At 61.8% G+C, this 16,082-nt stretch overlaps 1 protein-coding gene across 3 annotated transcripts; it reads right to left on the bottom strand.

Moving 5' to 3' along the window:
- Window positions 1–5,245: 5,245 nt before the first annotated feature.
- On the bottom strand, window positions 5,246–15,691 carry COQ8B (coenzyme Q8B). Of its 3 annotated transcripts, XR_008310854.1 has the most exons (15): window positions 15,406–15,691; window positions 14,152–14,448; window positions 13,539–13,605; window positions 13,299–13,376; window positions 12,172–12,294; window positions 11,437–11,522; window positions 10,672–10,812; window positions 10,483–10,564; window positions 9,723–9,816; window positions 9,083–9,224; window positions 8,717–8,824; window positions 8,546–8,611; window positions 8,163–8,249; window positions 7,396–8,030; window positions 5,246–6,865 (listed from the first exon to the last, which is right to left on the bottom strand). XR_008310854.1 is itself a non-coding variant. In XM_053268225.1 (14 exons), exons 1-14 carry the CDS (start codon window positions 15,517–15,519, stop codon window positions 7,728–7,730), a joined length of 1,788 nt encoding a protein of 595 aa, XP_053124200.1. In that variant the 5' UTR covers window positions 15,520–15,691; the 3' UTR covers window positions 5,246–7,727. The 3 variants fall into 3 exon arrangements, 2 of the variants coding, with proteins under 2 accessions (XP_053124200.1, XP_053124202.1); XM_053268225.1 differs by having other exon boundaries at window positions 5,246–8,030; XM_053268227.1 differs by lacking the exon at window positions 15,406–15,691 and adding an exon at window positions 14,561–14,783 and having other exon boundaries at window positions 5,246–8,030.
- Between the last annotated feature and the right edge of the window lie 391 nt (window positions 15,692–16,082).

Here is a 16,082-nt window from a genome sequence, read left to right as displayed (position 1 = left end):
CTTCAACAGCAGGGTAAGCAACGTGCAAGAGGTGTGCTGGCATAGTGGTGAGAGTACAGCTTAGGGACGGGGAAGACCAAGAAGCCGCCTGCTGCTGCTCAGACTGGATGCTCTCTGGGTGGCCCTGGGCCAGTCAGTCTCTCCAGCCTGATTGACTTCACTGCATGCTTGTGAGGGTAAGGCGGGTAGCGGGTGGTGGCTGCTCTCTCAGCACCTGGGAAGAGCGGAATATCAATGCCTGTATCAACAGCAAGGGGACAGGAGCGGCTCCTTGTAAGGAACTGGGCACGGGGTGGGGGGCACCAAAGGAGGCACAGCAGCCGCCTCTCCTTTCCGGAGCTCTGTCCCCCCAGACCGAGATCCAGGAAGCAGCAGCAGCAGCAGCAGCGGTGCCTCTTTTGTCACCCCTCCGCCACGAAGAGCCGCTCCTGCAAGGGGATCTTGGGAGACATCCTAGAGCAGTGGGTCCCAAGCTGGGGGCCTCCAGATGTTGGGGAACTACAGCTCCCATCATCCCCAGCCACAATAAATTGTAGCTGGGGCTGATGGGCATTGTCGTTCCCCCACATCTGGAGCGCCCCACCCCCACCCCTGGAACCACTGTCTTAGAGGATGCTAGGGTTAGGAAACCTCTCGGGTCATGAAATCTGGTAGCCTGGGGCAAGGAAAGGGCTTTCGCTATCCCAGTTGCTGCCTGGAGAAGTCAACAGGAGCGAGGTTGGCCGCACCCCTCCCCTCCCCCTTTCTGGACTGGTTGGAGCAAGGACTAGTTTCCTTCCCTGTAACATCTGCAGCACACTGGGCTTCCCAGCCCAGAAAAAGGTCAGCATGCAACTTAACATAGTCCCACCCCACATATTTCTCCCCCCCCGCCCCCCTAAAGCACCCAGCACAGCACAGGTCAGAATCCTACTCGACCACCTGGCACAGTGCAGGCCAGGGACAGGTTTGGGGGCCCTGGACGTCAGCCCCAAAGTCCCGGGGTAAGAGCACCACTGGGTGGGGGCAGGGGCCCCCTTCTTGCCCCCCTCATGCCTAGCATTCGCACAGTGTCGTCTCTGCCAGCCTGCTCCAGGCCGTTGCTTTGGCTGGGAAAGAGAAGAGGAGGAGAGTGATCAGCAGCATTTTCTGTGGCACATTCCTGCAGTGGAAAAATGTGCTTCCTTTTTCGTTCCCCTTTCTGGAAAATCAGACTTCGATTAAAACCGGCTGTTGGGGGCGGGAGCGGGGGCTGCACCTGGGAAGCAGAACTGGCAGAAGACAAAGCAAGAGAAATGATCGGGGGGGGGACGGGACTGGGGCCCCCAAGGAAGATGTGCCAACTTGGGTGGTTTCTGGGGCATTCCAGGAGGGCCTTGGGGCAGAGAGGCTTCTCTGGAGCAGCCCCAGGCCCAGCCTGCCTTCCTGGGCGGATCACGCAGCAAGTCAAGGAGCTCTGCTTGCCTCTAGGCCACAGTCACGCTCGGGAACTGGGGGGTGGATTTGCATCCAGAGCTGTTGCCAGCAGCGGCTGCCAGCACTGCGTGTGCTGCAGGAGGAGCGGAGGAGGCCACCTCGCCCATGCAACTGCCCCCCTTCTGTGGGCTGGAGTCGGGCCCCAGCCAGGAGCGTCTCCTCCGGCTAGGGCTCTCCAGGGTTTCAGGCAGAGGCCTTCCCCAGTCCTGCTGCCTGGCCGCCTTCCAGTCCAGGACTTCTCAAGGCTGGGGGCCCAACTGTCATTGGACTACAACTCCCATCATCCCCAGCCACAACAGCCTACTCCCAAGAATGTGAAGCTCTGCTCCAGTGGCAGACAGCAGGGGCCAAACCCGGGACTTCCTCCATACCAAGCAGCAGCTCTCTGGCTGAGTGAAGGGCCCACCATTTGGGGCAACAGCAAGACACTGGGGAGGAACCAGAGGCAGACATGGGGTGGGGTGGGGGGGCGCTGCGGAGGGAAGCACTTGCCGCCTCCCTGGGAGCAGAGCTCCTGTCCTGGGCTAAGGGGCGGGCAGGGCCCTCCCTCCCCTGCACTCTATTCCTGCTCTCAAGAACCCCCAAATACTCTGTGTGTGTGTGTGTGTGTGTGTGTGTGTGTGTGTGTGTGTGTGTCCCTGCCCACCGCGCAGTGGGTGGCACTCATGGCTCCTTTGCCTGGGCTCCTTCCTTGGGCTCCTCAGGGCAGGGACCCTCCTTCCTTTGTGACAAGGTCTCCTGAGGTGCCATGTGTGATATAAACCAGGATGCCTCCTCTTCACACGGGGCAGCCACCCTGCAGCACAGCTGGAGACTGACCGCTCAACTTCCCAAGGAGGAGGAGGAGCAGCCGCAGCCGCAGCATCTTCTGCCCAGAGGGCATTACTGCATGAATGGCGTGTCCATCCCCTGGAGGACTCCCAACAAGAAGAAGAAGAAGAAGAAGAAGAAGAAGAAGAAGAAGAAGAAGAAGAAGAAGAAGAAGAAGAAGAAGAAGAAGAAGCAGCCGCCTGGTGGAACCAACAGCCGCCGCCGCCACCACCTCCTGTGGCAACAGAGACCTGATTCCTCCCCCCTCCCCCTCATATGTAGGGCAGGAAAGCCCACTGGCCCCCCAACTCCTGCTTGGCTTCCTGAAGAGAGCAGAGCTGCAAGACAGAAGGTGGGCCCTCCCTGCCCCTCCCACAGGGCAGCCCTGCAGGGCCAGGGGGCCATTCCGGAGGGCAAAGCTGTGAAAGTGGCCACGGTGTGTGTGTGGTGGGGGAGCCCGGAGAGGAGCGCCAACGTCCCCATGGAGGGCTTACAGCCTCTTCCCACACCCCGCCTTCCAATGCACCGTAAAGCCTCTCAGCAGCCTTGGCGTGCGGTGCTCGTAGATGACGGCATCTCCAGCTCATGTCAGCGCTTGGGGGCTTGGAGGCCCCTGCTGGCACGGACGGAGGAGAGGAAACACTCTGGCCCACGAGGGCTGGCTATGAGCTCTCCTGCCCTGCCTGCAGGCTGGCCATTTGTCAGGTAGAGCTCTGCGGGGGTGGGGGAGTGGCCTAAGCAGCTGCCAGGAAGCAGAGGCAGCTGCCCCTTCTTGGGCTCCATCCTGTCGGGCCCGGACAGAAGCCACACTCCTTGTGCGCACAGCCACGGAGGGCCGGAGCCGAGGATCAGGAGCAAGGCCAGAGCTCAGCCGGCTGGACCCACAAGGCTCCTCCGGCCCTCCAAGTGGCAGTTCGGGGAAAGCACCTACTGAGGGCTGAGCTGCCGGGCTGAGAGGGTGGCTGCATGCCGGGGCAAAGCTCCTTCTCCTGGGGCAGCAGACGATCTGCTCCGTTGCCACTGAACATTCCACCTCATTTGAACAAAATTCTCAGATCTTGGATGCAGAGGAAGTTATTCACTAGAAATTCAATCATTTGCAGACGCAGCTGTCTGCAAAGAGATCCTCCACAAGCAGAATTCCGATTCCCAATTGCAGGGGAGGGGAGGGGAGGGGAGGGGCGGGGCGGGGCCCCTGTGTACCTGGGCTCTGACCAAGCCAGTTAGAGGCCCAGCTTCCTGGCTGTAACCATGCCTCAACCCCCCCCCCGGCCCCCCTCCTAAACAATGGGCAGAGAAAGGGGAGCTGCGAGTACTGGCTGCCTGCGGCATTGATCAGCTCCCATGAAGCACTTTTGCCCTCAATGCATCCCCCATTGATCCACCCCGCTCAGGCTCTCGGGAGCTTCCGCCAAGCATGCAGTGTCCTTTCATGGCTGGCTGAGCAGGGCCCCCAAGCCCTTTGGCTTCCCCGAGGAGCCAGCGAGGGTGGCCTTGTGCCTGGCCCTTTGCAGGGGCTGAGCGGGGGCTCGGAGCTCCTGGTGGGGCAGGAAGGCCCTTCCCCCTCGGCTCCGGTCGAGCCTTCATGCCATGGAAAGGGAGCCAGGATTCCGTGCAGGAATGGCGCTGCTAGGGATCCATTTGCCATCACCACAACCCTCCAATTCACAGGCACGGCTGAAGGATGTTCACGCGGTCGGTCCGCTGCTGGGCCCCCTCCTGACAGCCACTTTCTGCAGCAGGCGTCCCACCGTCAGATGCAAAGACCTTGGGTGAGAAGCAGGTTGCTTGTTGGCCCCAGACGGTGGGAGGGGAGCAGAGGCCCAGCGCTTGGGTCAGCAGAAGGCACAAGAGCGACACACGCTTGCATAGGATCCATCTCCATACAGGCTTCTCGCTTGTTTTGTGGCTCCAGGAAGTCCACAAGGCAGGAAGCAAAACCCTGCGCTAGCTAGCTTCAGGGGACTCTTGTTTTTTAACTGCCCATGGCAGAGTGAAGTTGCTAAAAACCAGCAATGGGAGGGATGGCTGAAGCGGCCAGCTCGGCCGACTCCTGATGCAAGATGCCCGGGGCCCTTAGCCATGGAAAGACAGGCCCTGCCTTCAGCAAGGGAATGGCCAGCCGACCCCAAGCCCAGCAAACTCCACGCCTCTTGCAGCACAAGACGAGAGGATTTCTGCCGTCACCACTGCGGGTGAACGCCAAAGCAAAGTCTGCCGGAGGAAGCAGCATCCTTTGGGCCCCATCCACTGGAGTGCAAGGGAGAAAGGCATGCATAATTGAACCCCAGCTGTATTGACTGACACATGGCTGCCATTAGCTCCGCCAGCAGCAAAGGGCTCTCTCTTCTTCTTCTTCGTGGCCTTTTGCAGCACAGGCCTCCTTCCCAGAGAGGGGAACGTCTCGCCCAGGACCCCAACCAAGGCCTCAGATCACGCAAGTTCAATGACACTACAATGAAGCACAAAGCTAAGCACTGCAGGACCAGTCCAAGGGCCCAGCATCCTGCTTCTCCTGGTGGTCACACCAAGGTCTACAGAGCCCACAAGCGGGACCCGGAGGCAACAGTCCCTGGCCACAGCTACGCCCCAACATCTCCCACACGGGAGAAGGCCCAGGTAGAGGCCCCTGCCTGCTTGCGTCTGGTGGGCCATGATTACAGAGAGTGACCACTCCCCCAAGAAGGACCCTCCTCTGCTCACTGGGGTGTTGACTGCTGCCCGCTGTGTGTAGATTATGTTCTATCATTTTGCTTGTTTAGAAAAAGCGAACATGCAGCGGCAGCTGTTCTCTGAACATCAGAAGTCCCCATAGGTGGACTCCCTCTTCCCACCCAATGTTCGGCTCTCATCTGGTGGGCCCAGGAGGTGCTTCCTTTCCATTTTTCAACACAAGGGAATCCAGCCCACCCCAAACCAACCCGTGATAAAACGTCATCCAATTTTACATTTCCGGAGCAGGAGAGAGCAATGCAGCAGAAACGGGAAGTTCTTCCCCAGAGCGTGCCCTGGGGGAGTTCTTTAATGGGATCAGTCCAAACATTCAGGGTCAGAGTAACCCACTCCCAAGACTAAGGTAAAAAGGGTCCCCCCTGCCCCACGCACATGAAAACATGTAGAACATGGAAGCTCCTCCTTAGTTGCTCCCCACTACCCATCCGTGCCCCTTTCCCCACAAATGCACAGCCCTTTCTGCTGGGGGGGGGATGGGAAAATGGCTGACCTCCTTGTTGGGACCAAGACACAAATGCATAACATTGTCAGTCAAGGCAGCCAGGAGGTTTTGGTCCTGGCTGATGGTGGAATAGGGAAATCTGGGTCTTCTACCACCAGCCCCTTACAACATGCGAGATGTTTTATCTAGTTTCTCCTCATCTGAATTTACGATACGACAGTTGCTTAGCAGCAGGTTGTGTTGAGTGGCTGGCTGCATATTTCAAAGAGAAGTTTGCAAATTGCGCGCAGGAGATGTGTTTCGCCACGGCCCAGCTGCCGAATATCCCCCCGATTCTTTGGTGCACAGGCGAGGCAGACCCACCATGGAGGGCCTTATGGATGGCATCACACACAGCACTCGGTCTGGATGGCCACTCCCCAAGCACAGCGCAGCCACTTTGTCAACAACTTATGACCCAGCCACATTGGTGAATATCCCAAAACATCTTCTGAAATAAGGTTTGCCAGAGAGGCCAGCCAGATCCCGGATCCCACCACCACCACCGACAAGGTCCTTTTCACTTAGTGAACAGATAAGCCCCTTCAAACAGCTCTTGGCCAACTGTATCCTTTTTAGGTATTCAAAAGGCGCCCCCAATGTCCCTCCACCCGCACAGACACTCAGGGCTGTTGACAACAGAAGAGAAAGATCAACATTAATGAGCACCATCCCAATAAAAGCCTCAACAAACCAACAGCATGTAAATAAAGAACTCCAGGGGCAAAACTGGACCAGGAACAGACACAGCAGCAGGAATTGCCCCAAGGAGAGGTGCCTTTTGGTGACTGGGGGTGGCCAGCAGGCAGGCCTCTGGGGAGGGGCAGCTCCTGCCTTCACAATGCCGGGGATGGGCAGGGGAAGCTGTTCTTCCCAATGGGGCCTCTTCATGCTGACGTCTCCCAAGCTGAAGATCTCCTGGCTGTGCCCTGCAGCCCTACCCAGTTCCTCACTGAGAAGGATGGATGCAGGAAGAAGCGTGTTCTGGATCTGGCGCTGGCCTCTTTACACATCCCATTTCTCTTGGAGACATCAACATAAGCAGACCCCATCTGGAAAAATAACTCCTCGTATTCTTTCCAGATCTTTGTGAAAGAGAGTTGGCCGAGAGGCCGAGCCATACGTAAAGGGCGACTCCTGTGGAAAGGGAGGAGGCCTGCTGACACTGCCTGCGCAGCAAGTATGTTTGGGAAGGTTCGTCTATTCCGATGAGCCTCTCCCCATAGAAGTGAAGTTCTGGTGCAAGTTGACTTATGGGCGGCCCCACTGGCTTCTTCAGGCAGGCCTACCTGCTGGGCGAGGGCCCATCTCCCTGGGCTTTGCAACCTCCCATCGGCTGGCGACTACCATGGCCCAAGGCTGCTGCACTCGGACCACACCCTGGAGCTGGAAAAGGGGTGTTTATGTTTCACTTTCCGGAGGAGCAGCACGGAACCCAGGTCAGTCCAAGCAGGCTGCTGCGCTCCCCTCTCGAGGCTGCGGAGTCCACAGAAGCAGGAAACCAGAGCTCGGCTGCTGCCTGGAGCGAGGTGTCTAAAAAAAGAAGCCCCTGACCTTCCCGGCTGCAGAGGAATGAGGCTCTTCTCTCCCGCCGGTGCAACCCGCAGCCCCATGCTGCTGAGCTGGCTGAAGCCCTTCGGCCCTCAAGTGGAGCTGGCTAGTGGGCCAATGGCGGGGGGGCTCGTCTCTCCGGGGGGCCTCCCTCCCGCCTTCCCATCGCCTCAGGGGGGCTGCCACAGAATCCCCCTGCCTGCTGCCTGTGAGCCACGCTCACTTGTGGGCAAATGCGCAGGCAGCACTGCAAGAAGGCAGGGAGCCAGGAGGAGCAGGAGCAGGGCCACCAGGACTAGTGTGGCAAGCTGGGGGTGGGGGGAGAGGAGAGGGCTGACCTCCTCCAGCCCCTGAGCAACACCCACCTGGCAGGAGGAAGAGGCCGTGTGCGCAGGGAATGCAGCACAGATCCTGGCCTGCAGCGGGCAGGAGAGCCCTTGACGACAGGCACGGCCTTGGCGGGTCTCCCTGGGCGGTGCCCTCGGCAGCTCCAAGGGGCAGAAAAGAGGAATGGTGCCCCCTGGGCGGATGGCTTGGCCGGGAGCAGAGGCTCCTCAGGAACCCTCGGGGGCATCACGACAGCAACTGGTGCCAAAGGGGCTCTTCTTGCACCGCTACCCACAATCCCACACAGCGGAGTGACCGGCGGAACCGACAGACCTCCCCCTTGGCAGCCAACCCGGACCCCCCCCTCGCCCTAAGCGCCGCCTGCCAACGTAGCGGGCCGTCCCCGCGCCAGATACTCTGCGTAGGCCTCCTCAAACATCTCGCGGCAGGGGATGGCGGCTCCGAGGCGGGCACAGATGAGGAAGGAGCCGGCCATCTTGCGGTGCAGCGAGTAGCTCTCCTCGGGCGGGGGGCTGAGCCGGTGCTTCAGCATCACAGGGATGAGGCCCTGGATGCAGCGGGTCGTGCTCTGCGTGCCGAAGTTGAAGGGGCCCGGGCTGGAGAAGGCTTCGCCCAGGATCATCACGGCGTCCACGTGCGCCTCCTCAAACACCTGCCAGCAGCAAGGAGGTCAGCGCCGCCTCTTTCGGCAGACACCCCCCCCCGCCCCAGCCCCAGCCCTCCCCAGCTCAGCTCCCGCCACCCGGCCTCCTCCTTCGCGGCAGCCCCCAAGCGGCTGGCTCACCTTGGTCTCAAAGCCCGTCATGAAGCGGAGGTCTTTCGACTTCTGCAGCACTTTGGCCCGGTCGCCATCCGCGGCAGCTCTGACCACCTGGCCGTCCAGGGAAAGGGTGGGTGGCCCTGCTCAGCCCTCAGGCAGCAAGCGAGGCCAGGCAGGCAGCCTCCTCCCCGCTCCCTCGAGCCCCGCCTGGGCTGCTGCCTGCTAGCGGCTCTTGGCCAGGCTCTTCCCAGCCCTGTGGTGGGATGCCCCTTCTTCCAGAGAGATGCTGCCAGGGTCCAGACCGGCCCCCCAACCAGGAGCCCCAGCCCTGGGCTGCAGCTGCTGGAGCTCACCAGGCCAAGCTTGCCTCCAAGCCCCCCCCCCAACAGCAGACCCCCAGGCCTCACCTCGATGTAATGGTCCGTGAACTCCTTGCTGAAGCCTCGGCTGGCCCCAAAGTCCAGCAGGGTCACCTGGAGGGAACCAGGAGGGCATCCTCAGACCTCCTGCCACAGGAGATGCGGCTTCTTAAGCCCCCTGCGGGCTCCCCCCCCCCAAAGCATCCAGTACAGCCCCACCTTGTGTCTCTCGGTGTCATAGAAGAAGTTGGACCAGTTTGGATCGGTCTGCATGAAGCGGAATTCAAAGAGCTCGCGGAGGCAGAGGCGGAGGATGTGCGAGCAGATCTGGGGAGGGGAGAGGAGGAGTCAGCCAACACTTGGGCCCACCCTACGGGAGGAGCACACAGTTCCACCCAGCGGGGCAGAACTCCGGCTCCATTTCCCGACCAAGATGGATCCTGCTCCATAAGATGGTTGCTTTGAACCATCCTGCCTGGAGGCAGGTGCAGCTGCTGTGAACCGAGGACGGGGCTGGCACGCTGCACGCAGGAGCTGGCTGTGGCCGTTAGCCGCTGGCAGGCAGGCATGTGTGGCCACCCTCACCTCGTTGCGCATCTCCTGGCCCAGCGCCTGGCAGTGGTCCAGCGGGACCCCTCCCACCAGCTCCATCGACAGGACCCTCCGGGTGGACAGCTCGTCAATCACCTCCGGCACCTCGAAGAAGGGGTCTCCTTCCAGAAGCTGCCTGCGGGGGGGGGGGGAGGAGGGGAGCTGGCTCAGCATTGGCCACCATCCTGCACCTGTGGAGGTGGACTCCCACCTTCTCCAGTTGGCTTGCGACAAGCGAGAGGACAGGAGGAAAGCCACGCTGTGGGGCGGAGGAAAGCCACGCTGTGGGGCGGAGGAAAGCCACGCTGTGGGGCGGAGGAAAGCCACGCTGTGGGGCGGAGGAAAGCCACGCTGTGGGGCGGAGGAAAGCCACGCTGTGGGGCGGAGGAAAGCCACGCTGTGGGGCGGAGGAAAGCCACGCTGTGGGGCAGAGGGGCATGGCCTGCTGTGCTGCCCTTCAGGGCCGGTGGCGATCCCAGGGGAAGCATCCCACCCCCGTGGAGCAGGCTGCTGCTGGAAGGAGCTAACAGCTGCGGCGGTGGCAGTGGGCCCTCTCCAGCCCAGGCCTCGGCACGCTGCCCCCGGAACAAGGCCGGGACTCCCACCCAGCCCCAAGAGCATCCGCCCCGGCTACCTGAACTTCCTGGCACAGCCGGCCTCCCGCTGGTAGTCGCATTCCCATTCCAGCTCCTTCTGCAGCACCTGCAGGGTATTGTCTGCAAAGAGGCCTGCGACAAGGAGGGAGGGGTAAGGAGGGAGGGGTAAGGAGGGAGGGGTAAGGAGGGAGGGGTAAGGAGGGAGGGGTAAGGAGGGAGGGGTAAGGAGGGAGGGGTAAGGAGGGAGGGGTAAGGAGGGAGGGGTAAGGAGGGAGGGGTAAGGAGGGCCCTCGTCTGTCTGGAAAGCGGGGGCTTGCCTGCCCGCCTGCATCCCATCCTACAGAGAGCCCCAACCCGGGCGGGCAGGGGGGGGCTTCCTCCCCTCCCCAAGACATACCGAGCCCGTCCGGTGGCCCATCTCGCTCAGCACCGTCTACTCTGACCGGCAGCAGCGCTCCAAGGCCCAGGCAGAGAAATCCCGCCTGCTGCCCGAGATCCTGGGATTGAGCCCGGGACCTCCTGTCTGCCAAGCAGGAGCCCGAGCTCTGAGCCACAGGCCCGGCCTGGCTCTCCGTCCTCCCGCCCTCCGAGCCCAGCCTCCCCAGCTGCTCAGCACCCCACGGCCCACCTTGCCCAGGCCGAGCGCCTCAGCCAGCAGCCCAGAGGCCCAGGGCCCGGCCCCTTCACTGCAGAGGGCGCCAGCACAGGCAGGCCCGTCCGGCTCTCCCCCGCCCCCCTCCTTGGTCCATGGCCCCAGCCCAGGGCCAGCCCTCCCCCCACCCCCACGGCTGGCGTTACCTTCTGGGAGCATCACGCTCATCCGGAGCACGGAGAGGAGGTTGTCCACGTCACTCCGGATGCTCTGAGCAATGCCAGGGTACTGCAGGGACGGGGCGGAAGAGGTCAGGGCTGCAGGCTAGCTGCCGAAAGGCTCCCAGCTGGACCCGTGGCCACCCCCCACCCCACCCCCTGCTGGCCACTCCTGACCTGGATCTTCATGGCCACCTCCGTCCCGTCCTTCAGCACACCCAGGTGCACCTGGCCAATGGAGGCCGCTGCAAAGGGCGTCTCCTCAAAAGCGGCCACTTTGTCTCGCCAGTCAGTGCCCAGTTCTTCCACCAGAACTCCCTGGAAGGTCAGGAGCTGAGAGGTGGCAGCTGCACAGGCTGGGTTGTCCACCCGCAGCACAGGATGATGGCTGCCGGTCGTCGGTCGTCCGTCCCCCCCCCCCCCCGCCCCCAGCAAAGGCGAGGAGGGAGGCACCTTCTCCTCCGGAGTCCGGGCCCCGCAAGGCTCTTGTCTGTTTGGACTCTGCACTTGCCAGCCCTGCTTTGCCACCCAGGTCAGCTCCCAAAGCTGCTGGGATTCGCTTTCAGATTAGAACATGCATGCCAGGGGACACGCCGCTAGGGACCCACATGGAGAGCGGGCAGGCGAGGGAGCTGCAGCTGGACTCGGGGGCTGGCGGAGGGCGGAGGGCAGGGGCACCCACCCACAGCAGCAACAGCCCCTCCGCTGCGCCGCCCCCCTTTCCTCTCCCTCCTTGCTGGCCACTCAGGATGTGGCGGCAGCAGCAGCAGCAGCAGAAGGGACTGGAAGGCTGCTGAGCCCCCCTTCCCAGCTCCAAGGCTCAGAGCCCCCCTTCCACTGGTGCCAATCCAGCCAAGACAAGGCTCCCTCTTGGGAGGACACACCACTTCAGGCCGCCCCGCTCCCCGCTCCCCCCCCAGCTGAAGAGAGTCCAGCACTCACCATCATCTGAGAGGGCGGCATGAAGTCCGCGCTCTGCCGGACGCGCTCAAAGATCCGCTGCAGCTGGGGGCTGATGAAGCTGTTGTCTGTGGGGAGAGCGGTTAGGGGGCACCCTTGCGCTGACAGCCCAAGCTCCGCCAGGAGGACCCACCGCTCACCGGCAGAGCCCCTGCTTGGCAGGCCAGCGCCTGGTCTGGATGCCTCAACCCCCGTTGCAGGGGAGGGGCCCGCCTTCAGCTTCCCAGAGGCATCTGGTGGGCCACTGTGGGGAACAGGAGGCTGGACTAGAAGGGCTGGGAAAGACCACCCCCCCTCACTCCACAGGAAGCTGCTGCCAGTCAGAGCAGACAGTACTGAGCGAGATGCTCTGACTGGGTCTAGGGCAACCCCCTGGTGGCAGTGGAGTGGCCCTGAGGCGGGATACACGAGTTTATGAAATCATCACCGCAGGATGGGGAGTTGGTTTGCTTTCTTGAAGGACAGAACCGGGTGACGTTTGCTTTGCTCCCGACTACTCTGAGAGGCATCCGGAGAGCAGCGCTGAGCCAGACAAGGTCTCTGGTCTGAGCCAGCAGGGCCACCCCGAGCCTTCCAGGGCAAACCGGGCTGCACACCAAGCTCTGCAGAAGATGCTGCCGGCCTCCAGCCCAGACAGGCCCTTTCCAAGTGTGGCCCTGCAGACACCTGTGGGCAGGGAGGGACGGCAGACCTTGCAGGGCGAGGCCCACTCCATACCTTGGATGCTCAGCATCTGGCCGATCTTGAGGGCCGCCCCACGCATCTTGCAAAGGGTATCGACAATCCGCTCTGCGTTGGCCTCGGACAGGAAGGGGTTGGAGTCCAGCAGGAAGTTGCCATCTGGGGAGGAGATGTCGGGAGTGTGGGCAGAGGTGCTACACACTCCTGTCCCATTCAGCATTGGTCTTCACACAAAAGCCCCGTAAGGATCTGGGGTGGGGAGGGAGAAGGGTGTCACCACCCAAGAGCTGATGCTCTATGCAGGGTAAGGCAGGAATGGCAGGGCGGGCGGGGCAGGGTAGGGTTCCCTCTCACAGGGATTCCCAGACCTTGCTGACTACAACTCCCCGATTCCCCAGCTGCAATGGCTTTTGCTTGGGGATTATGGGCATTGTCGTCAACAGCATCTGGGCATCCCTGTTAGAAGATTCCCACTGACTGTGGGGGGTGGGGTGGGGTGGGGTGGGGTGGAGGGAAAAACCGCCAAAACCAAGGACACAAAGGAAGGGGCAGAAGCCCTTGGCCACAGCAGGCTGCCTTCCTTGGGCCAGAAGCTGAGCCCTCTCTCTGCCCAACCCAGGACTGGCTCCTCCGACAGGCAGCTGCCCTCCAGGGCCCTGGATGGGTCCCACCCAGGACGTGCTGCTGCTCCAAACCCCTTCACTGGAGATGCTGCCAGGGCTCAAACTCCTGCGGGCCCCAAACACAGCGCAACACGCCCAGGTACTTCACCGGTTCTCAGCCCTGCCCACCTCTCCCCCTCCTCCTCTTCCTGTCATAGTTTTGTCTTTTCAGCTGCAAGGCTTTGATGGAATGATTTCTATTTTTAAAATGCTGTGAGGTGCTCTGGTGAAGAATCAGGCGACGAGCCTAAAAAAATGGCAGATGTGGGTCGGTGGGGGTCCTCCATAGCTCCCCTTTGCACACGACTTACTCGCCCTGTTGTTCCTTTCAAAGGCCCAGAAGACAACTGCGAGACACAAGGACCGGTCCTGGCACCCCAGTCCTTGAAAAGCATCCCTTGCGGTCTAGCCTGGGGAGACCCAAGTCTGGGAATGCCAAGGCTAGTCTGCCACATCCATGCAGGCCAGCCAAGGCCAGCCCCTGGCCTCCACCTTCCTTACCCTTCGGCATTTGCTCCCCCTGAAGGGAGTTCCTCGCCACTTCCACTAAGGCGCCGAGACCCAGACCAACAGCCAAACCTGGAAAGACAGGACTGCATGAGGGCGGGGGACCATTGGGGATCCCTGCACCGCTGCTCTATCCTCCATGCAAAGAATAAGGAGGTGCACAGCCATGGCATACCAAAGACGACCACCCAGATGTGCGCACACCCCCGGCCAACACAGCCGGGCAGGACTTACCTCCAAAGTTTGCCAGCCGCCCCACACGTGTCACTGGCACTTTCCGTTCCCGGGCTCTCTCACTGAGCTGAAGAACAGAGCAGAAATCAAGCAGGCAGACAGGACAGCCAGAGGGAAAGGATCCACAGAGGGGCCCCATCCCTTCAGGGCTTGCCCGTGAACCACCCAGCACCCCGCTGCAAACAGGAGGCTGAACTCGATGAATCCCCCGACACCAGAGCCAGAGAATTCTGTTCTCAAGTCAGGCTGAAAAAGTGCCTAATGATTTGAAATATATTGCCAACCTTAGTCCGTGAAATTCGTGGCAATGAGTGCATCTAAACACCACTTAAGGACTGCTAAACCCTCCCTCCCTCCCTCCCACCCCACAGTCAGTGGGAATACTCTAACAGGGATTCCCCGATGTTGTTGACGACAACTCCCATAATCCCCAAGCAAAAGCCATTGCAGCTGGGGATTCGGGGAGTTGTCCTCAACAAGATCTGGGAGTCCCTGTGAGAGGGAACACTGCCCTCTGTCAAGAAGCCCCCAACTCCTCCCCAAAGGTCTTGGTACACAGGTGGGGCCAGGCAGCTGAAGCCACTCACTGCCCACCTGCAACAGGCCCTCTTACCTTCTGCCTCATTTTGCCTGGACTCTCCTGCTCTTTCTTGGGGGGCCGAGACTCCCTGGCTTTCTGGATGTCTTCCACCGTCAGTCCTCTGAGTGATACAGTCTGGTGAATGAGCCGGGTGTGCCCAGATCTGGGGCCACCCATGACGCTGGGAACCAGGAGAGTTCCTGAAGGGTGGGCTCCCCATCCTGAAAGGCATGCAGTGTGGCAAGGACTCGCTCCCCATAACAAGGCTCTTCCCCGGTGAGGCACCTTTTCCAGCTCTGTTTGGAGAGGCACTGGCTGCTCCCTGGCTCCCTGCAGGAAGAGGAAATCCAACAGGAGTGACTGTCATGGGGAGAAAATGGTAGTGTGGAGCCAGGACCATGCAATCGGGGGGGGGGGGAGTGTTCTCATGTCCTGACCTGACCTTTAAAAAGGTGTGAAGTGTCACAGAAGCCACGCTCCCAGTGTGCACAAGCAAGCCATAAGGAAGAAGACAGATTTGGGGGAGACTGGGCCAGCTGTAGCGATGGCAAGGCTTGTATTACACACAGCTTTTCTTTGCATGATGCTTCTAGAGCCACCATGGGGAGAACTTGATCTGGGTCTCCACCAGAGGCGAGGCCTCCTTCTCTGGGCACATCTCTCTCAGCCCCCTAGATTCTGCACAGTGGGAATAACAGGGACCACCGTTCTAGGTTGCCCTAGAACATGCAACAGATCACAAAACGAAGCCCTTTGCACACACTCTGTTGCATAAGAGGTGGTAATGTCTATTAACACTTCAAGCTTTAATCAGTTTATAATTGGCCGATTGATTAATCGTGGGGGGGGGGGGCACAATCTTGAAGTGGCGAGGTCAAGCCCAAAGCAGCTCTTCCAAATCACACCCACCACTCCGGGACAGCCTCTTTTGATGCCGAGTTGCCATAAGGGAGCATGAAGAGGAAAGATCCAAGACTGCCCCCGCAAAGGAGTGGAAGCTTTTGTTGGCTGCCTTATCCTCGGAGAGCTCGAGAGGGGCTCCGAAGCCAGCCTTTGCCCCCCCCCGCCCCCGCCCCTTATCTGCAGGGCCGCCAGGTGGGCAGTCAGGAGGACACACATCTCTTGAGCCAGGACGGGGCGCCTTCACCCCCCCCACACACCCCGGAGCAGGGCGCACACGCCCCCCCCGCACCCAGCAGACTCCTGGAGGGGGAGCTTGGCCCGAGGCCCCCCCCGAGCCTCCAGGCGCAGCGCTCTGCCTGCCCCCCCCCCGGCCCCGCGACTCACCCTCCTGCCTGCGGGGCTGCCGGCTGCGGCGGGGGGGCGGGGGGGCTGCGCTACTCCCGGCCTCGCCCCCGCCGAGCGGCGCCCCCAGAGCCTCGGCCCCAGCCGCCACCGCATCTCGGGGGCCCAGGGCGCCTCGGCGGGGGGGGGCGAGGATCACCACCAGGGCCGGGGGGGCCCAGAGCGCACAGGGAGGGAGAACGGCAGGAGGAGGCCGGCACCGGCAGTCCCCACCACGGTCCGAAGCGCCTCTTCCTTCCGCGGCTGAGCCCCGCCCCCGAGTCCAGACGGGCACGCGAGGCGCCCAGTCACAGGCGGGGACAGGCAGCCAATGGGGCCGCCCGGCCCCGCCTCCGCCCGCTGCTCCTCCTCCCTCCCTGCCGCCGGCGCCCCCCTTGGCCCGGCGCCCCCCCCCCTTTTCTCCTCCTCGAGGGGTCCAGGAGAGCCGCGCTGCCCGCAGGCTGGCCGTCCGTCGGGTAACCGCGCAGCTCTACCTGGCGAACGGCCGGCCTGCAGGCAGCGCGGCTCTCCTGGACCCTTCAAGGAGGAGAAGAGAGGAGCGGAGGCAGCTGCGACTCACCTGGTGCACCCGCCCGCTCCCGCCTGGGGCAGAAGGTGAAGGAAGGCGCCCCCCTGCTGCCTCCCCCACCCCCCCCCCCCAGAGAGGCGGGCGGGGGAGA

This window comes from Hemicordylus capensis, chromosome 7, assembly GCF_027244095.1.
Source record: "Hemicordylus capensis ecotype Gifberg chromosome 7, rHemCap1.1.pri, whole genome shotgun sequence".
Classification (NCBI taxonomy): Eukaryota; Metazoa; Chordata; class Lepidosauria; order Squamata; family Cordylidae; genus Hemicordylus; species Hemicordylus capensis.
The sequence above is the reverse complement of the archived record's forward strand: the minus strand, read 5'-3'. Positions and strand labels throughout refer to the sequence as shown.